General features: G+C 21.6%; 1 protein-coding gene across 1 annotated transcript in view; it reads right to left on the bottom strand.

The window, feature by feature from the left end:
- The window catches only part of LOC129608047 (probable cyclin-dependent serine/threonine-protein kinase DDB_G0292550), a 72,756-nt gene extending 49,719 nt beyond the window's left edge, over window positions 1–23,037 (bottom strand). The window contains exon 1 of the mRNA XM_055519357.1: window positions 22,804–23,037. Coding sequence (XP_055375332.1) covers window positions 22,804–22,821 — 18 coding nt within the window. The 5' untranslated portion in view covers window positions 22,822–23,037. The remainder of the gene's footprint in view (window positions 1–22,803) is intronic.
- Between the last annotated feature and the right edge of the window lie 1,226 nt (window positions 23,038–24,263).

Raw genomic sequence — 24,263 nt, 5'->3', positions numbered from 1 at the left:
CGACGACGATTTATAATGTAGATTAAAATTATGTGAAAATGCAATTTAAATTTTTTTTTTTTTTAAAAAATTAAAAGTATGATTCTCTTTTTCCAGGAGAGCTTTAACTGTAATAATAATAATAATAAAATAATGTAGGAAAAAAAAAATTAAAATTATTAAAAATAGAAGAGTATCTATAAAATATGAAAATACAATAATAATAATGAAAAAAAAAAGGAAAAATAATAATAAATAAAAAGAAAAAAGAAAATATTATAGAAAAATAAAAGAAGAAAATTCGAAAACTAGGGAAAAACACTAAGAATAGCCGATGCCCCTCTAATTTTCATTTTTATTAAAGTTTTTCTTTTTTCTTTCTTATTTTTATGTTTTGATTTTCGTTCGTTTTTGTTTTTCTTTATTATTATATTATCATTTACTTATTTATTTTTTTTTTTTTCGTTTTTTAGGTTAGTTTTTAGTTAGTCGTCCTTTAGTCCTTACAACATTTCATTTTTTTTTTTTTGTGTTAGTTATTAAGGATAAATAATAATAATGAGAATAACAAAGAAAAATAACGGTAAAACATTGCAGCTCTTTCGCTCTCTTTCTCTTTTTGTGTTTTTTATTTTATTTATATTTTTATTTTTACATTTTATGCTTTATAAAATAGGTAGAATAATATGTGCTCCTTTTTTTCGAATAATAATAATAATACAATAATAATGCATAATAATGATTATTCATATTTGACTCAGATTTTAGAATTGGAATGAATAAGTACAATAAAAATTAAATATATATGTATTGTATGTATGTATGTATATGTACAAGTAGAAATGCATGCATTTATAAAAAATACCGTGATGCATATTAGTAGGTATAAGTGGTTATGCACGTAAGGTACGTAAACGAAGGATAAACATAAATTTCGTAATTTTTTTTTTTTTTTTAATTTTCAAATGAAAAAAATTGCATAAAATATTAATAAGTACATGGATACATATGTATGTATGTATGTATACATTATTATAAAATAATAACCCTATGCTTACATATGTAAATTTTACATACTTAGTTTATTCTATGCATTTAAGCTTTAAGCACTTCGCTGTTATAATTATTATTATGATGTACAAATAAAATTACAGAAAAAATGTTATGATTGCTATTATTATTGTTATTTGAAAAAAAAAATTTATATAATTAAATTGAATTGAATTTAATGCACATATTAACATACTCTATGTATTTTATATATTGTGCATAAGTAATATAATTTATATGCATAAATGAGTTCATGTATAATTATATTTAATTTTAAATAAAATTTTTAAATTTTTCCAAAAAAAATTTATTAAATTTATTTTTTCAAAATATAGGTAGGTATAAAAAATTTTTCAATTAAAATTTAAATAGAAAAATATTTTCAAAAAGCTCTTCAATAATTCAATATAAGCAAACTGATTTTTAATTTTCATGTCTGTCATATTTATTTTGGCTTACGCATGTTTTTTACACAACATTAAAATATTACAATTCAACTAAGCTTTATTATATACATACATACATTACATACATATCGCGAATAAACATAAATATGAAAAATACAATAAATTGCGTTTGCGTTGTTTACAAAAGACATTTGAAAATAAAAAAAACTCAACAAAAAAAAATGTACGCGTGCATATGTAAGGTCTTGCCTTTAATATTTGGCCGACCAACAATATGATAAAACAGATGTAAAAAAATTTTGTAATATTATTACATTACTTACTATAAAATGTATTTTATGTACACACAAATGTATGTGCACATAAATAATATAAGCATAAGTAACAAAACACTTAACCCTTTCATTGAACAAAAAAAAACAAATTGAGAGAAAAGGAAATGTAATATTATATACAAAAAAAAAAAAAAAACTCATAATAAGAATGAAAAAAATTATATAAGTATTAAAAAGGAAGAGCAAGATTGAGAAAAATTCTATTCTGTTATACGACACAACATTGTAAAAATACAATAAAATAAAAAATATATACAAAAATAATTTACTGTTTTTCTTTTTTCATTGATCTGCCATCAAACAAAGCATACACAACAACCTTATATCGGAATCGGAAAAATAAATTATAAAATTCTCAATGATGATAACCCAACAATATTTTTGTATAGTAGTTGTTGCTGCTATTGCTGATAATAAAAAATTTGATACAAAAATGAATCATGATAGTAAATATAACATTGTGACGACGGTGGTATTCACAATAATATTCCCTTATAGGCACAAGCAAACCAACAAAAAAGAAAAAAAAAAGGAATTTATTATTATTTTTTTTTATTTTGTTAAAAGAGATTTAGAGAGCCATCATATTTCCGGTAAAATAAATTCCTCTTTGTACCGTTACATATTCTCTAATAAAGAGTAAATAGATTTTACGATGTTATAATTTTTTTTTTTTTTGTCTTTTTATTGCTCCTTTGTTTTTGTTATATTTTTCTTTTTATTATTGTTATTTAATACGTATATGACATATATTCAAATTTATACATACGTATATAAAAACTTGTACATTTTGTTTGTAAAAATGTTATCTCTAATATACATACTTAAAATTGAAAAGAGAATTATAAAAATTTGCTGAGAATCAGTGCCATAACATAGAGAATTATTTGCGTTTTCGGGAGTATATAGTTAATGGTTAACAGGAAAAATAAAAAAGTACATACAACAAGTTTCGTTTCTAAATTTTTATTATTTTGTTGTTTTTTTTTTAAATTTGCGATTCGCATATGTTTTTTCTTTTCATTTTACCTCTGCGGTTTTTTTTTTTTTAAATACATATTATTTTTCCGCTATTAAATATCATACATATTTTATGCTGATTTAATATACTTACTTAACAGTAAGTGCATACATGCAAATGTGTGTATATAAGTAGAATACCATGTAAGAATGTATGTATGTATGTCCTTTTAGACGTGAATACTTTAAGTAAATGTAGTAAAAAAAAAAGTAAAAAACAAAGTTTTATATTCACGCAAAAGGATATTCAGCAATCGAAAAAGAATATAAAAAATAACAAGGTTGTTAGTGAGAAAATCAGTAAAATGAAAAATTTGCATGCCAGTTAGTTACATGACAGTATAGTAATATTACTCTTCTAAGTCATTATAATAATAGTTATGTAAGTAAGTAGCTTTAACAGATTTTTTTTTTGAGTTCTCTTAATTTGTGTGAAGGGGTTTCGCTTTAATTTCGTTTTCTTATGATGCTTGGGGTCTAATGTGTAGTAATTTTATTTTTTTGTTTTTGCTATTTAACGCGTGGTGGCGTTTATGTACCTACATAAATTGTTGTATAATAATAAGGAAAATACAAAAATTTCCTTCAAATATAAAACAATGTATTGTAGGTTTTTTCTGCATGGTTTTCTTAATTATTTTGTGATTTTATAATCGTTTTTAATCATTGTAGTCTGAAATTTTGTTAGTTACATAATTACACAATATTAAATTTATAAGCAAATTATAAGAAATTATTACATGCAAAGACTACACAAATAAATTGTTAATTTTAAAAATTTCTACGCAATTTTAATTATAAAATAATTCTTATAAATCTTACAATAACAATAAAATTTCATGTTAAAAACCTTAATTTAATTTTACAATAAACATAGCAATATACAAGATTTGATTTTAGAAAAGAAACAAATCTTTGATTACACTTTGATTGGCGCTCATTGAATTCATATTAAAAAAAATTTGCCTAACGGATATGCAAAAAGTTTAATCTTCTTTAAATCTAGACTTAATATAAAGGAGCATATAAGAATTTACATACAAAACCCCTTCAACTTAATTATTTTATGAATTTTTGTGAATGTATTTATGTATGTCAGTTTTCTTTTTTTGTTTCGCCCCCTAAACCATAATTCTAAACAAATCTTTTTGCTCTTTATAACATACTTGTACATATCATACTTGCAAAATAACCGGCAAAAATTAAAATGAGAACAACATTGTATTTAACTACACAACATCACACTAAAAAGATATTTAAAAAATAAATAAAAGAGGGAAGAAATAAAAAAAAAAAAGAAAAAAAAAATATTCAGCAGGAGCAGCAAACAGTCATTAAAAAAAAAATGTTTAAAAGCTTTTTAAAATTTTAATTATTTTATTTTTTTTTCGTATTTTTTTTTATAGATGTCATCGTTATCGTAAAAACCGAGAGGTAATAATATATTGTAAAGGTAATAGAGGCATATAAAAAAAAACGAAAAGGAAAATATTAAAATAATAACAGCAAAAAAAAAAATCAAAAACGTCAATAAATTGAAATAGAGAGATTTTTTTTTTGGGGGATACGCTCGGTCGGTAGTTGATTTTGTGTTTTTCTAATTCTAATAAAAAGAGAAGAGGAAAAACAAAAAAGGAAAAAAAAAATTAACCAGAACTTTTAAACATGTTTTAAAGCGTACATTGAATTGCGAGATCCGAATACGTACGTATACCAAAGAAAAGAAAAACGTAAGCTTCAAAATATTTTTAGAAATATAAAAGAGCAAAAGAAATTTGTGTTATATACGATATATACCATTTTTTCATTGAAAATTGAATTTTTAGTTTAGAGGGAAATTTTTATTTAGTTTATTTATATTTGTTTTTTTACTTTTAGAAAATACATATATACATACAAAATAGTAGTAAACTGGTACTCCGTAACGTAATCATTCCGAAAAAAAAGGAGGACATTTTTTTCCTTTTCGATATAAAAGATAGTCGGTTGTGAGTGTCGGTTGCGGTTGTGCAGTGCAGCAATTTATTTACGATATACATATATTTTATATGAATTTTTTATAGTAAAATTAATACTATAATACAAATATCAAACTATACACATAGTATTTTGCAAATATATACATATAGGTAAGTAAAACCACACACACACATATATATATATAAAAAAAAAAATAAAAAAAAAAATTAAAATATTATATAAAAGGAAGAAAAAAAAATATCATTGAAGAGTTTTTCTATACTGATGAAATGAGCAAATAAAAAGAAAACTGCTGAACTTTAAATAAGGAATAAAATAAGTAAATAGGAACAAAGAAAAAGTAAAAGGAAAAAAAAACCATTTTAAGTACCTATTAAATTAAAAAAAAAAAATAAAAAGAAAAAAAACAGACAAAAATAAAAGAAGAGAAAAGAGAGAGAGAATTTTTTTTTTCTTTTCTTTTTATTTTGGATAAAAAAAATTTTTACGTTATTTTTTTTTTATCGTTTATATTTCGTTCTTTTTTTTATTTTTTTATGTATTATTTTTATTTTTTAAGTGATAAGGGGAGAATTGATAACAACTTTGAATGACTTTTAGTTGTGGGCTGAATTTGGTATGATGACGAAATAAAATGTGATGTTTGCTCTTGTATAATATTAATTTTTTTTATACATATATACATACATTTATATTTACGTACATGTACATTAAGTATAATGTGTTTATTTAAGTGTGTGCGTGTGTATATTATATTTATACAAAAAGAAATTATGGAATATTAAAGTTCAAAAAAACAAAAAAGAAAAATGTAAACAAAAATATTTTTTTTATATGTAGGTATTTTTGCATATTTATGTATGTATGTATATATATTTTTTACATTTATATATTATCATTATAACATTTGTTTTTATTTTTATAATTTAGAATTTTCTTATTATCATATTAATACCTTTATACACTAATACACCTACTAGGCAACAAAATCTTAGCACCTACATGCATGCACGTTCTTCTTATCATCATAAAATGTGGTTTTAATTTGCGGAAAGAATTTTTTTTTTTCTTTTTTTTTTGAAAATAATGAATAATTCGTAAAATTCTAATTGTTTTTTTCTTGGTGGAGTTTTAGGAACGTTTATACATACAGGTTTTTTGTTCGTATTCTCAGAGTATAACAATATACATAGGTATATACATAAGTATTATATCTGAAGATAATATGTAAATGAGTTCGAATTTTTTTGCTTTGTATTTTAAATATATTTTGTTTGTTTTTGGTTAAGGTCATCAAATAAAAAATTATCAAAATTATAGTAAATAGAGTAGTAACAGGTATATATATATGTATGTACATATGTATGTATTTAAATATTTAAAATTAAAATTATACAATTAAAAAACGTGCTTTAAAGAAAATTTTTCAAATACCTTCGTTTTTTTTTCTCATTTCTTTTTTTTTTTTCTTCTCAATATACAAACATAATTTTGATTCATTCGAAAATTATATTATATGACTTGAAGGGTTATTGTTATTATTATTATGATTATTTATGCAAAAAAAAAAAAGTAAAAATATAACAGAAATAAAAAAGCGGAAAAACGGAAAAAAAAAGACAAATAATCGAGAGGGACTTGTGTGTGACTTGCTTTTTGTGAAAAATTACAAATTGATAGAAATATGAATGAATTTTTTTTATATATATATATTTTTGTATGTATGTCAGTATATATTTAAGTATATAATAAAGTACATTTTTGTATGTATATTATTTTGTATGTATGCATGTATGTATGATGATTTTTATGAATGAAATTAAATAATTTGTATGGTTATACAAAAAAAAAAGCAATAATCGTGAGTATGCCTGTATGTACGTTTGTAAATTGATATACGAATGTATAACATATATTTTTAGTTTTCATATACATATGTTTGTAGACAATAATATGTGCAAAAATTTAAGAAAGAGCAAAAAAAAAAAACAAACTTATTTAGTACTTAAAAGAAGGGAGAGGAAAAAGTAGAAAAATCAACAGTTTTCATAGGTTTTTCTTTTTTTTTTTTTTAATAAATAAAAATATTATGTAGGTTAATAAACTTTTTAATAAATTGTTTGGTTTATTTCATAATTTTGTTTTTTAATTATAAAAATGTAGGTATAACAATTAATTCTTACATAAGTATTATGTTTTTTATTTGATTTGTACTATAAAGCGCATACACTTTTGGCCTGTGCTTAATACTCGGATTTAATTAAAAATTAAATTAAATAAATTCATCTTATTACATTAAAATTTAAAATAACTACCTACATCTGTTATAATTTCTGATTAATGCAACGAATGTAAATTTTAAAATATTTTTAATTTTTAAAAAGTAAATTTTGACAAGAAAATTTTAATTCTTCTTTAAAAAAATTTAGATCTTTCGTGATTTTAAAATTGCAGTAATACCTACTGTATTAAAAAAAATCAGCAATTGCAATTAATATAAGCTGTACTATTACTGTATTTTGTACTAATACTGTGTATTTTTACAGTATTTTTACAGAAATTTTGTACTAACACTATGACTTCGAATTTAAAGACCTTTTGAATATCTAAATTCCAAAAAAATTTACTATATAAATTGCTCAAGTATACATATATCATTCTTCATAATGCAAGTAGTATAGTTTAAAAAAAAATTGATGATCTTTTAGTGTGATCCCTGAAAAATGTAGCTGATTGTAATGACTGAATGATCAGGTGTCTTAGTAAGTATTACAAAAGGCATAATAATGTAAAGTAAATTCTTAAGTTCCTACACATTTTACTACCGTTAGTTTGAGTACGTATGATATCGCTCTTTCTTTTATAAGATTCATTAAAATTTATAAGAATATTTCAGTGTTCTTCTACATAACATTTTTCCTTTACGAAAATTTTCGATATTTCATATAACAACATTGTCGTTGTTATAAAAGTTTCCCTTTTTTAAATTCTCTTTTTTTTTGTTTTATCAATGAATAAGTTTTGTATGCTTGTGAATATAAGTATGATTTTATATATGTATATAGAATTATTCTATTTATACAATAAAAATAGAAATAAAAGACAAAAAAAAAATCCCTTTTTAAAAGAAGAGAGAGAGCAAAAAGAAAAAAAAAAGAAATCCCCTGTTAATAGTTTTTGTCAAAACAAGGGAGTATTTTTTCCCTTTTTTTCAAAAAAAAAAAAAGCAAAAATAATAAATAATTTTTTTTTTCTCTTATTTTTTTTTATTCTTTTTAAAGTTTCCCAAGTATAAAGGGAAAAGATCAAATACAAAATAATACAAGGTTGTTCGTTTTTATATTTATGTACATATGTATATATGTATAATTTATGTGTATACAAATATATATTATATACATACATATATTTCGTACAATCACAACATTTAGGGTTAGAATTTTAACTTTTTGTTTGATTAATATTTGAATGGAAAGAGAATAAATGAGAAGAGAAAAAAAAAATTAATAAAAATAGTAAAGGTTGTAGGTGAAAAAAATTTTATCCGACTTGTGTATAACAATATAATGACGATTGATAACAAATATAAAATATGTATATCTACTGTACGTATATAATAAATACATACTTATATTGCAAAATTGGTCAAATATTAAAAATTGCTAAAATTCGAATAATTTTCTTCTTTTTGTAAATAATAACTTGGTTAATTAAAGACGAAAATATTTTTTTCTAAGTTTTTTTTTTTTAATTAATAAAAAACTTATGAAAAAATAATTGAAAAATGTTTGCGCCAATTTTTGACTAAAAATTTTTTTTTGATAATTTATTAAAAAAATACGAAGGAAACTAACTACATTAATTAAAAATGAGCTCAATTTTAATTAAATGAGAAAATCGCTCTTCTGTTAGTTTCACATTTGCATAAAAAATTGAGAATATTTACTTAATCCGTCTGTAATGAACGGAATTTTGAACGTATAATAGAAATTTTATTCTCTCACAAAAATTTCCAATTACAACTCTTATAAGTAACATATTATTTAAATACTATTTTACCGCTGTTTTTGTTGTGTTAAGTTACAATAGCATGACAGTAATAAACTAATCAGCACAGAAAATAAAAATACTACTTAAATAATACTTACAACAGAGTAAAAATTTTATAAAGAAACGAAACTCTATTTGAGATTTGAGGAAAGAAAAAAATTAAAGAAAAGAAAAAGCTTTTAATTTATTTCTTTTTGTTTTCATAATACGCTTGCATTGCATTCGAATGAAAAGCTATTTATTGCATTCTTATTTCGTGTACGCATTCAATATTAAATATATATTATGTGCATGCAATATGTTATACAAAATTATAAATGATCATATTACTACGTACAGTACATAATTATTGTATTCTTAATTCTCTATATTATAATACACGTGCATATACTAATTATGTATCGTAATTTACTTAATACTCAACATACTCCTAATTTAACAATGAAGATGATAGTAAAATCATATGGACTCTTTTCTATTCAAATTCAAATACATATTATTCAATGAGAAATAGAAACAAAAAATCTTTGTCGTTAAATTTTTGATTATATGTAATAATAATACATACATACATTACAATTCGTACAATTTTTATAATCAAAACTGTATAGAAAATAAGAGAAGAAAAATAAAAATCGAATTCGAATAAAGTGCCAAGAATAAGAATTCATATGCTTATCATGACATATTATTATTATGACAGTGTAAATTATTATTATTACAAAATACAGCATTTATTATACCGTACATACATACATACAATGTAGGGTAATGAAACTTTTTTTTTTTTGTTTTATTTTTAAAGAGAGCAGAGCAATAATTTAGAAAGCTATAGCAAATTGTTATACACATTTTGTAAATAGTAAGTATAAAACAGAAAACCTGAATAGGTAAAATATTAATAATTGCATTTTAATTGATATTGTATATCAGAATTAATTTTATTATTCTCTATGGATATGACACATTTTTTTTTCAATTATTTGTATGTACTTATATACTTCCATGTAAAATATAATATTACGCTTTTATAATGAACGGATAGAGAGCGCAACAGATTAATGAGAAAAAAATGTCTTATTGTTTCTTTTACTTTTTTTTTCAATTTTTCGTGATTATTTATATATGTACATAATAAATATACATATTTGCCTACATAGTCATATGATCAATAAATACAATAAAAATACGGTAATTTTTTTGAAATATATTTTGAGTATTTTTTTATAATAAAATTCCTACCGAGACTACTATCTCAATATTTTGTATTAATTTAAAGATTTCGTTATCAGTAAAACTTTATAACATAGTGTTAGTGCTATTTTGTTTTTGTTGCTTATTCGTTCTACGATACGAAAATTTTGTTGCTCATAATAGTTTATAATATTAATGTGCTTATACAATGTTTACTGTCCTGAAATACTTTACTTTTTGTTTCGATTTGTACTTAATAATATATGTAGATTACTGTGTTATCAGAGGTGATATCAGTGGCGGTCATTGAATATTAATTGTATACATACATATTTATAATATAAAAGTGAAAAAATTGCAAAATATTAAAAAAAAATATTTCTTCTAAAATTTTCAATTTTATTCTAGAATAAATGAGTCAAGAATTTTTAGAAAATATTTATAATCACGATGCGGTATATTTTTTTTTCAAAATTTTTAAATTTGATTTCAAAATTAACCCATAGACAACCGATAACAAAATTGTGTTAAATTTTTATATGTATAGTATATATGTACATATGTTGTATATTTATGACTTTTTATGAATACATTTTTACTATATTAACAAAACCTTAATATGTGTTTGAAAAAAAATATTTGGCTACATATTCATTGTAAAAGAATTTTGTTAACGGCATTGTGTTCATAATGTAGGAATGTAAGTACATATGTATGTACATATGTAAATACGAGCTGTGATATACAAAATGTTATTGATGAGATGACGCATCTCTCAAATCAGATTTCTCATTCTTTATATTACATTTTCATAATATTTTTACATACATACAGTACATACATGTGAAAGTGCATATAGAAATGCCACTCAGTCACTCTTAAATTTTTTTCTTTATAATTTTAAAAAATTCTCTGTTATTTTGTTGTTTTTGTATATGAGTAAAATATTATTTCCATATTTAACTTTTATTCTTTAGATAACTGATGATGGTCAAATGCAATATAAATTTGTTCGGTTCTACATACATACATACATAATATTATAAATAAGACAAAAAAGAAAAAGTGTTTTTTCTTATACATACTCGTATAGCATTTTTCCGTAATTTTTCTTTTTTTAGATCATCAGAATTATAAAAAGAAAAACACAATATGAGGAAAACAACAAGAGAAATAAAAACAAAGAAAAAAGCTAAAAAAGCATTTTACTTGTATGCATATTATTATTTACGTATAATATGTATATATGTATGTATATTAAAATATTCACTACAAATCTATGTTATGTATGTACATTTGTGAAAAGTGTTGCCGTAATTAGGTTAATGTTCGGATACATATTAAATAACTTAAAAAGGAAGAGAAAATTTTCTTCTAGAAAACTCTTTTTTCAAATTTTTGGCGTTAATATTCTAACGTAATAAAGCTCTTAATCATTTAAGAAAAATAAATAAAACTGTTATAAATAATATTATTCCAGTACAAGTCAAATGCTTTGCAAGTACCCGCAATTCCTTTCTACTATAAGTTTTTCGTAAAGCAATTTTGGTAGAAAATTATTATTATAAACTGAATTGGCAACACTATAATGATTTTTGAATAAATAAAGTGTATATAATATTAAATTTGTGTATGTACATATGTATATACTTTCAAATTAAAATACTCAATAAGTATTTCTCAACAAAAAGAAAAAAAGGAATAAGAATGAAAAACGAAAATAAAAACTTTATTTTTCTTCAATAAATTTTTTATATCTCTGGTCTTTCGAAAATTCCGATAAAAATAAACTAAAAATGACATGAAATGACTCAGTGAGAGGGTGAGTCTAAAAAAAAAAAACCCGAATAAAAAGAGTAAAGAATTTTCTACAATACTGTCCTCAGTTCTGAATTGACGTTCATGTACATATATGTATGTTTGCATGTATGTAGATAATATACTCACTTTGAATTCGGATTAACCATATGCATGTAAGAATACACACTTAAATATATTAAACTTTTATGAACTAGTATATATATACATATATACTTATATAGTTACATATTCAACCTATGTATATTGGTAGATATGTGCATACGTATGAATATATGTATTTAAGTATGTATTTTTTTACCCGATTATATAAATATTCATATACGGATTGACAACTATATAAGTAAATATATGCATGCGTACACATGTTATATGTATTTTGGTTCTAAACACACAACCCTACATATATATTTAATTTTTGTTCTGTATTTTTTTTTCTTTCATTTTTTTTTTGAGATATCCGGTACGAGCAACTCAGCTTATTATAGTTATATTCCGAAGGTTTTTATTCCAATAATCAACAGCAAAGAGCAAAATACAAGAAAAAATAAAATATATATTATACAGAAAAGAGATAGAAATAAGAAAATTAATTTACTAAGGACTGATGAAAAATTGAGAACTGATGAGAAGAACTGCACAAAAAAGCAAAACAAATAGGGTTGAGAAAATTTGATATTCAGCAGCTTCAGCATATTACATAAAGTAGTATATAATGTTCATAAGAAAAAATAAATGCATGAGTACATACTACATACCTATTATTTATAAAATAACACAGAAAATGAAAATAACCCCAATCGATTATGATATCATAAATTAATTCAAAAAATATAGGGAATCAGTATACTCTCATAGATTCTAAATAATATTATAACAGTACTTTTACGTAACGTGAAACACATTTACTTCTCTTCATTAAAAGGGGGTTTAAATGTCTTTTGTAAACGTAGCTCATGTAATTACATTATAATTTTAGCATTTAAGTCTTTCGTAATCATCATTGAGGAAATTCCTTTAAGAATAGAAAATATTCAAGACCCCTTAAGTAAAAATGTTTTGAATTCCGAAACTAATTCGATTAGAATCCCAATTACTGTACGTAGAACCGATCGAACTAAACATACTAAATAAATTCGAACATAATATTTATATACATACATATATGTACATCCAAACATCCATACATAACATATGTACTATATATCCTCAATTAAAAATAAAAATTATAAATTTAATAAATGTACGAAATTTGTATGTATAAGCAATGTACTTATTATATTATGTTAGAAGCTTTTATAGCCTTCGAACAAAAAATATTTGTTGTACATTATACCCGAACTACGTACATACATTCATATGTGCATAATGCCTTGTAAACGTACTTACAATAAGTCTGTTCTATTCATATGAAAATCAAATTGTAAGGTCGGAGCAAAGAAGGATAAAATATTTTTATACAATAAAGAAAAATGTACATATAACAGTACAAATTATTATGTGTTTACTCACAAACTACATGACATACGTACATACATATGTGAATACTAAACGTGTGCATATAAAAAGGAATGGTAAAAAATAATAATATAATAAATACTGAAAAAGAATAAAAGAAAATTAATTTCTTGTGTATTAAAAAAAAATTGCATTCCCAATCAAACTACAGCAAATTATTTTTCAGTAAATTAACATGCATGTATGTACATACATATGTATGTATAATATAATGTAGAAGATCAAAAAAATTAAAAAATATGTACAAATGTATGTATACCTATAAATAAATATGTAATTATGTACTATAATTTTTTTTTTGAATTCATTTTCATAAAATATTTTTCTTTTATATTGTTTTTAGTCGGAATTTTTGCTAACATTAACGGAGCCAACAACAAATATTCATCTTACTTGCATGACACAAAAAAGATGAATGTTGAAATTTTCATTCATTTTATGTAGTCATTTTACTCTATACTACTTTAAAAATTAAATATATGCACTGTAAATATCTACAATTAATTTACATGCGGGTTTTTAAGAGATATATACGTGTGTATAAACCTATGTAAAAGAGTATAAAAATAAAATGCAATACAATTTTTAATAATAATTTTATAAAGTGGAGTAAATTAAAATATAAAATTCATATGTAATTAACTGTTAACTGAGTGTTATACAAAAAATTTAAAATATAATAATTGTGTTTTAAAAAAAATACGAAAATGATATAAAGTTTTAATGTTATTTCCTATTATCAAAATTTTTTCGTAGTATTTTTTTTAAAAACAAGTCTATTATAATTGAATTTCCTGTTCTTAAGCTGCTAAAACAAATTTATGAGTATTTGTTCAAAGTACATAATCCAGATTTTTGGTTGTTTCACTTATGTATGCATACAAGGCATGAAATAATTTAAAAAACCTCTTTTACAACACTTTTGCTCAATTATATCACAATAAATGCAAATGTGCATAAATGCAGCACGTGTTGTATATACATACTTTAATATTTTAGAAATTTTTCTTTTTTAAATTATACTAAAAAAATCTTTTAACTCCATCCTAATTTTAATATTTAAAATACTGTATAAGAATATAATATTATGTTTATATAAATGCATAATTGTAATATAAATGAGGGTGTGTGTGCTAAATAATATACTTATGTACACGAATATAAATACTACAGTATCTTATATATAAGCACAATATAATAGACGGAGGAGTATTTTTCATGGAATATATTATTTCTTTGTCGGTATGATGAAAAAGGTAGTTAGTTATATACATACACACAAATGCACAAATATAAATAAACACACGTTTCAGTATACATACATACATACATATAGCTATGCAATCAGTATTCGTTTTATAAAACGAGAAATAAAATGAAAAAAGAATAAATAAATAAAAAAAAAAGAAAAATTAAATTCAAATGAAATTTTCAAGTTAACCCAGGAACAGTTTCATTTTATTAATAAAAGTAGTAAAAATAGAAATTTACTGCTCCGAAATAAATTCTCGATATTTTAATTATTATTAAGAAATTTTCATATTAACATTATTTGTGAATTTCTTTATAATAATTATGATATAGCTATTGAAATAATAATGATTTATTAATTATAATGACTAAAGAATAATATTACTAACTATAATAAACTATTGTCTTCAAAGAATCCGAAGTTTTTTTGAAATTTTCATTCGAATACTAGTTTAAAATTGAGTTAGTCTAGATTATTAGTTGTGTTGACAAAATCTAGTGTTCTTGTAAATATTTTGACGGAACTCTTTGAAATTATACTGATTAAATGGAAATTTTACCACTGATAAATACTTATACATATATTGAAAAATTTTTGTTATAACCGTACATGAGATGTAAAATATAGAATTTTGTTTGAATAAACTAATCTTTATTACTTAAAATTTACTTATAAAATTTTTGCTATTATTTTGACTCCTATATATTTGTTTTATGAATATTACGAAAAACCAAAATATTGAAAAAGTAAAAATGAATATTGTATGTAATTTAAATTATTTATTTAATAAAGGTTTCAAGGTTCTACTTATTTTCCGAGATAAATATAATAAAAAAACAAATAATAAAACAAATTTAATTTTATTTTTTTTTTTTGTATTTAACTTCCAACAAAAACTAAAATATTTAATAGGTTAGATGACGGTATACCTAAAAATTTTTTTTCAGAGAGAAGGGATATTAATAAAAATGCTAAAACTGAAAAATATCTAAAGAGAGTTTAATTTTTTTTTTTATTTATTATTATTTTTACATGTAGCTCATGTAGGTTATTTTTAAATAGAAATCTATATACAACATTCTTACAAACTTTCATATATTTATTGTTTTATTTCAATGTGTAGAATTAATATTTTGTATACTTACGAACATAATATTCATATTATATACATACATATGTAAGTAGCGTTATAGGGTATTAAACAAAAAAATATACATACAAACACTAGGATGGTGAGAAAATTATTTCATTTATTTATGCGCATATAAATTTTTAAGTTTTTTAAAATTTGAAAGCAATGTTTATAAAAACGAAACTAAATTACTCTCTCATTTATTATAATATAAAAATAAGATAAAATTACATTACAGCTAAAATAATTTAAGAGAGAAAGAATAACAGATGTTTATGAATTGATTAAGATTTTCAAAATAAGTGCATGTCGTCCGATTGTCCGGTTATTGTATTCTTTTCTTATTTATGATTTAAGTATAATGAGTTAGGATGCAAAAATTCTAATAAATTCATTAATAATTTTATATTATTAATGTTTAAAATGATATCGCATTCGGATTAATATTCAATTTTCTCATAAAAAGCTTAAATTTTCGAAATTTTTAATAATTTCGAAAAACATGTCTGATCTGACTCTATTCGAGAATTAGAAGTTTATAAAATTTACTCATTAATTTTTAATATAATTTTTAGCAACTTTTGTGAATGATATTGAAAACGGAAAAACTTTTAAATAATACATGGCAATTTTATATTGAAATTATTGTTCATTAGCAATGAATCTGTGTACATACGCATATACATTATGTGTTGTTAAGTGTTTAATATAAGTATATTTATACATATATATGGAGATATTTATATATCTCGTAAATATATTTATGTTTATGTAAGTATAATTAATAAAATATATACGTAAGTATATACACACGTATCCATATATACTATAAAGAAACTATATAAACGATAATGTACATACACACATGTATAATATTATACTTTACTCCGGTATTTATAGTTTTATATGTAAACTTGTTCGTCATTTTCCTTGAAATGCTTTTAGAATAAAGAAAAAATAATAAAAAAGAAAATAAAATACAAAAAAAAAAAACCTGAGATATTATTAAACTTTCTGATAGTGAAGTGATTATACTACTTTGGATGGAAGCATGAAACTTTTGTCTTGCTTTTGCTTTTATTTTTTTATACTTTTTTTTTTGCTTTTTATTGCGACTCTGTATTTTTTTAATTTATTTGCTTGATATTTGCTTATAAGTTTTTAGCTTATTTTCTTTTCTTCTCATTTTCTTATTTTGTGATAATTTTAATATTGAGGTGGATATTTTTGTATACCTTAAATATTTTACATGCAAATAATTTGATTTACACATGGTATGAACAATCACATTCATTTATATTTACGTCCATACATTTATATGTCTGTATGTAAGTATGTAAATGTAGAAAAATATGTGTATACAAACATTAAGTATGAATATTGAATTGTATTAAATAGATATGTATGTACATACTTATTAAGTATTTGTATATGAGTTGAAGCAAAAATAGAATTTAATGGTGAAAAAAGTTTTATACCTATGACTTATAAGCATAATATGTACATACATATGTATATCAATGTTCATATATAAGTATTTAAGTTTGAATATTTATGTATAATAATATGTACATATGTATGTATATTTATTACATATGAATATCCTTCCATACAAGTTGAATGAATGGAATTATTAAAGTAGGCAGTGTATGTACACAATGTTTGTTATCTGGAAATGTTGCTTGAAATTAAATAAGTATACATATACATATGTATATAATATAAACACATACTTACTTATATGTAGATATAGATGTTCGGCTAACATGTATGTATATACATATATATGTTGAATTTTTTATGTATTCAAATATTATCATTAAGTTAAATGCAATTTTTACGTACATACATAGGTACATTATGTTTGTAAGAACAATTTTTCAAAAATTTTTGAAAGTTTTATACAACGGACATATTTTCGAAAATAATTGCCTAAGCATTTGTATGTAACTATGTACATACGTGCATTCATATTATAGTATGTTACATACATTCTATGTATGAATGCACATACATTCTAATAGTAATGTTAAATATAAATAAATACGATATACATACTAATAGAATATAAAAATTTATTTTAGATCTTATACTTAATTTAGAAATTTAGAACTACTTACATATATAGAAATTTCAAAATAAAAAAAAAAAATAAATTGTTTTTGTTTACATTATTTCATGTGAAATCATTATTATATTTCGAATAAAACAAAAAGAAAATGTTGGGAAATCATCGAAAACAATGTTATGAGTATTGTATATTCATAAAAATGTACATACATACATTATAATCTAAAAGGAATTAAAACAATTCGCATAATCGCAATTCGAAAATCCTAAAATACAATAATAAAAATATTCTCTTTATATTATTATAAAAGTTGCTGTCATTCACTACTTATATTGCTGTAAAATGATAACAGTAGTGATATGATAATAAACAAGAAAAAGAAAAATTGAGCAAGAAAGAAGGAATAGAGAACTAAAAATAAAATGATATCGTAAAATACAATGTTTTGATAATGACTGATTGACTCTGCCTGATTAACTTTTGTTTAAAATTGTGTTTTTCTTATTTCATTTTATTTTCGTATTTTTAATGTGGAGCTAAGAGCAATAAATAGCAGGTATATAATATATTATAATTTATTATTGTACACCACCGAAAATAGTATTTATTTTGTTTACCATTCCTCACAGAATAAAATGATTATCAGAAGAATGAAAAATACAAAAATATGTAATAATAATAATCTGCGAGTAGATGGCTCTCATTTTTGTTTTTACTTTTATTTTGACAAGTTTTTTGTTCCCTTCCTATTCCTATCGTCATTGTTGCTATTTCTCTTTTATGTTTTTATTCCTTAAAATGTTAAATTTGTGCTTATGAATGCTATATAACACTTGATGCTTCTGTTATTGCTAATTTTTTTTTTGTCTTTTTTTAATTTGATTATCCTTTTTTTGTTAGGTAAGTAAAGTAGGTAAAGGAAACTACTAATAAAAATCATGATAATAGCTTGTTGTTTTTTGCTTTAGGTGTAGAGATAAGTAAAGAGAGAATTGAAATTTTTTTTTTAATTTTTTTCTTATTGAAAAAAAAAAAGGAAATTTTTATTTGAATGAAAACGGGCAATGAAACAATAAAAATAAAATGAGAAAAAAATGAACGAATGAATTAAAGAATGACGTTTCAACTCAAACCTAACGGTGTACAGGTGAAGTTTACAAATTCGATATTTTCTCTGCCTAATAAATAAATGTGTGCGTTGATTATTATAAACGTGCGAATGAAGTTTTTTTTTAAAGAAGTTTAATTTTCTTATCGTTCACGATAACGTTATTATTATTTTTAATTTTTCTTCAGTTTTCGAATTCTCTCTATTGTTTTTTTCTTTTAGTTCTGTATTTTGTCGCAACTTTTATAAATATTTAGCGTAAAAGTTATGCAACAGGGTATCGTAATTTTTTTCTTCTTATATGTATTATTCTATGTAGTGTAAATAAATACACACGTACTTCTATTAAATACAAAATTTTTATATATTGAAAGCAGGTGCAAAATACATATGTGTTACAATAGGCTAAAAAGATAATAAAGAAAACCGATATCATACTAAACTTATTAGTTTATTATATAGTTCTTTTGAAAATTTCTGTTATACTAGTGTCTCTTTAGTAGAAATATTCTTCAGCTAGGTAACTTTTATTCAAAGTAAAAGGAACAAGAGAAAAAATATCGACAGCAATTTTTGTAATTTATAAAATTATATACGTGTTAGCTAATTGCTTGCTTAACTAGAATATATGTATACGTACATATATTATAAATTCAATGTGCAATAGTACGGACAATAATGTGTTATAGCACATTTGTATCTTTATTATAAATTAATATTCTTAGATATAAAAAAAATTAATGCAAAGTGTATTTTTTTTTAATTCTAAAGAAAAAAAAACATAAAAACCACGACTCTTATTAGAATTTATGATTGTGCTAAATTTAATAGATTTATTTAAGCTTTTAATTAATTAAACATTATGTATGCATTCTTATAAGATTTTCAATTAAATTTATAATATACTGGACATGTACATACTTTACAATGCTTATACATATGTAGGTATATACACTTTTGCATATTTAGTACTTACCATTCAGTTAGGTAACGAAAATCTATATACTATATATTTGGTAAGTAGAAGGAGCTTAAATGTAAGTGAAAAAATTGTGAAAATTGCGGATTTTTATCCAAATACTCACATTAAGTCTGTATTATATACTATATGCAAGTCATTCAAATCGAATTATTCTACGAATTTAGGCTTAAATTTAAATTTAAAATGGAAATATATAAGATATTTAAGTAATACAGTAAATATTTACGCAAAAAGTATATGCGTTAATGACATGATAACCTAGGGGCATTAAAAAAAGTTTCAAGCAAGCTTCTTCTCGGGAGTTAATTATATAGAGTAGACTCAACGTCAAAATTATCAAATAATATCGTATGAATTTTTAATATTTTAATAATATCGTATTTGTTATAGATTGTATTTAGGTGTTAGAACTGACTATGATAAATTTCGCTTCAATCTTAATTATCCTTTTGATATTAATACATACATATATATTTTCCTAAGAACTACAAATACGTGTATTTTTTAAAAACAAATTACAAGTTTCATATTTTCATACAAATTTTAATTATTTGGTTAAATGCTCAATTAAGAAGTTCAACTTTACAAAAGAAGAAATTAATTTCGTGAAAAACTTGCAATTGTGTAGTATGTGAGTATATTTATGTGCCTTAAAAAATTAATTTTTTATTCTAAATCAAAATTATATTTTATACAAAAATTAGAATAGAAACAAAAATATATTACCTTTATTTATTCAAAAAATTTTCTTTTTAGTTAATTTTAAATATTCTCATTTAACCATTGAGTTTAATTGAAATTATTTGAATGAAATAAACTGAAAACTTTTTTATGGGATTGGAAAAAACAAAATTTATTTAAAATATTAAAATAATTTTTTATGTGATTTTACTCGAATTTTTCTGATTTATTCGATTTTGACAAAAAAATGTATGGAAATTTAAATTTTTTTTTTTCATATAAATAAAAAATTTCATAGAATTTAATTTTAGAGTGAAAAATATTTTCAAAATTTAAGAAACAAGACCGTATTGATTATTCTTAGTAACACTTACGCTATGATTTTACCCACATAAAATAGAAAACGATAATCATATATTTATTGGACATTGAAATTTTATAAACAAAAATGTTGAGACTGTTATACATACTTTATTTGAGAATAATATTATAAAATTTAAATATTGTACTACCTTTTTATTATATTATATTAAAAACTCCAATATACTTGTAATATAAACTAAATTTTCTTCAGGTGTATAAGAGTACCTTACTTGTGGACTAAATTTTAGTTTAAATAATTATGGATTAGGTATAAATTTTGTTAAATTTAATTTTGCATATAATGAAAATTCTACTTTTTTAAAAACTTAAATTTTTTCAAAAATATTTTCATTAATCGTTCGTTTTCTTATTTTATGCAAGTAAAATATTCAAAAAAAGTTAGAATAATAATTAGAAATTTTAAAAAAGTTTAATAAACACAAAATTTTCATTTTTATAACAAATTATTTTCATAACAGTATTATTATTATTATCATACCAGCATAATGCAAAATGTTTAAAATTTACTTTGCATTTTAAATAACAATTTGACTCAATAATATTTTTAATTTGACATTTTACTAATACAAGAAGTAATTACAATTATTTGCAATATTTATGACATTAATTTTTTGATTAGTATTTTGACATTTGAAAATAAGAATTTTAGGTTTAAATTGTTTTTTTTTTTCTTGTTGTTATCCGCTCATTCAATTTCGCTATTTATATTATAAATTTGCCTACCTACACATATTTAATTTACACGTAGGTGAAATACAAAAAATGTTATCACTATATACAATATGAGAGAGAATTTTAAAGAGTGCAATGCAACATTTATTATCATTATTGTTACTATTAGTTTGTTATCATTTAAGTACATAGACAGTTATTATAGGTTATCAATTTTTGTTTCTTTTTTCATATACTTTCTGCTCATTATAAATTTCTTTTATATTGAAAATATATTTGAGAAAATAATTGAAAATTGCATTTCAAACAAATGCACGCACACATACACACACACAATTTTATTCGTGTAAACGAGTTTTTCTCTTGATTTAAAATTTTTTTTTTTTTTTGCTTTTCTTAATCTATTACTACTATTATTATTATTATTATTGTTATTATTATATGTATTTAATTCTCATGACACAATTCAATATTGAAAGTTAACAGAAAGAACACAAACATATGAACAACACATAGTTATAAGCCTAGCTATTGCAATCACAAAATAAATTTTAAATAATAAAAAATTAAATTCATTTATGCACCATACATTCATACACACTCTTTGTAATATATTTTCATATTAATATATATATATATGTATGAGTATTTAAATACAATTATATATATTGCTTTTATCTCTATACATACAAGATAATTATGCATTTTTTTTTTAGTGTTTTGACAGTTCATACCTTTATAAAATGATAACAAGAATAAAAAAAGAAAAGAGAAAAACAACAAAAAAAAAATAATAATAATAACATAAGAAAATGAAAAGAAAAATGTTAAATAAAAACAGAAAACGGTGAAGTTAAATGATGTGCAATTTATGACAATTCCAAATGTCAAAGACGCGCGCAATTTGAATTGTTTACTTTTTTAACAAAAATAACATTTAAAAATTAAACTATATTTGATTTTTTGTTTTTGTATGTTTGGTTTTTTTTTTTCGTATTATAAACAAAAAACGTTTGCTTTTTAAGCGGAATTTTAATTTCAATTAGAAAATCTTAAATGAAAATTTAATTGTTAATTTTTGTGTTTAATTAAAATATTTTAAATTTTCAACAATTTAATAAAATTTATGATATTAAATTTTTAAATTTAAATAATATTGTTTTTACTTACTTTTATATCAGTCCACATTGTTTTGTTATCTTCTTTTTAATATAGAATTTTTTTCTCTTTTTTGCAGACAATCTTATAAAATATTATTTGTTCTTTTCATTAATAAATATTTATTTTCAGAAGACATCATCATCATATTTTTAATTTTATTATTTTAAATTTTTAATACAGTATTTTAACTTTTTTATTAATTAAAAAGTAGTTTTTAGCTACTTGTTTTCAAAATACAATTTTGAATATTTTTATATGAACAAATTATGAAAACTTTTTTATTTTATTTTAAAATTAAAATATTATTTTTTATAATTTTCTTTTCTTATAATAAACAAAATTTTAATTAAATAACTGTAATAATAAAATTAAATTCTTGTTGTCTTTTATTTTTTTTTTTTTAAATTTTTTTTACTTATATTTTTATTCAAAAAATAAAAAATATATTTTCTTCTTTTACACTGTTTTGTTTTAAAATAACAAACTATTCATGATTTTATTTTTTGCATTTAATTTATAATATTTTTCCATTGATTTTATTAATTAAATCCATTTTTAGTAAATTGTGCTTTTACATTATTTTATAATAATTTTATTTATTAATATTTTCATTATTTTTTAATTTTCTGTGATAAAATTGTCTTTTTTTTATTTTACGAATTTCACATATTCAATTCAAATCAAAATTTTTATTTACACATTATACAATACATTTTGTTTCAGCTAACTCTATAATCACGTCTTATCTCGTGAACACCACATACTATACTGATACTGAATAAAGTGTGACTACAATTCATTCCTCTTGTGTGACGGTTTTGTGTATTTTACGTTTTTTTCTTTTTCTTTTTTCTTTATAATTTTTCTTTCTTCTTGATGTTTTTAATTTTTTATTATTTTCATATATACATGTACAATGTTATTTTATATTTAATGTAGATATATTTTCATTTTTATTTTCATATTTTCTTTTATGTTTTATAATTTTTCTTGTTTTCTTGTTTTTTGCTTTTTAAATTTTGCTTTTTTTTTTTGTGTTTCGAAAACTATGAAAGGTATAGCAGAGCTAGATTGTAGAAGAGCCGAGCAAAGCAACCAGGCAAGGCAGCTAAAAATTTATACAGCAAAAAAAAAAGAATGTGTATATGTGTATATGTTTTATAAATGAGAATAATGAAAAAAGATTAAATACAGTAGAGTTTATTTAAGAATATTGTATGAAAAGTGGTATTCAATTTGAGGGCCTTAAATTGAAAGGAAGTTTAATATATTTCAATCTACAGCTACATTATTATATTTTGCTTTTATTTAAAAAAGAGAGAAGATTGAATTCGTGTTTGTAGCGCAACTTAGGCCTCATATATTTAGAACAACATTGGAATAGAACTAAAAAAAATAGTACTTCCAATAAAGAAAGTCTATTTAAAATAAATATCGTAACCGAGAAGTGTTTTTAAACAAGGCAAATT

The sequence above is a fragment of the Condylostylus longicornis genome, unplaced genomic scaffold (assembly GCF_029603195.1).
Source record: "Condylostylus longicornis isolate FDR11 unplaced genomic scaffold, ASM2960319v2 ptg000030l, whole genome shotgun sequence".
Taxonomy (NCBI): Eukaryota; Metazoa; Arthropoda; class Insecta; order Diptera; family Dolichopodidae; genus Condylostylus; species Condylostylus longicornis.
Note: the sequence above shows the minus strand (reverse complement) of the source record. Positions and strands in the feature narration are given on the sequence as shown.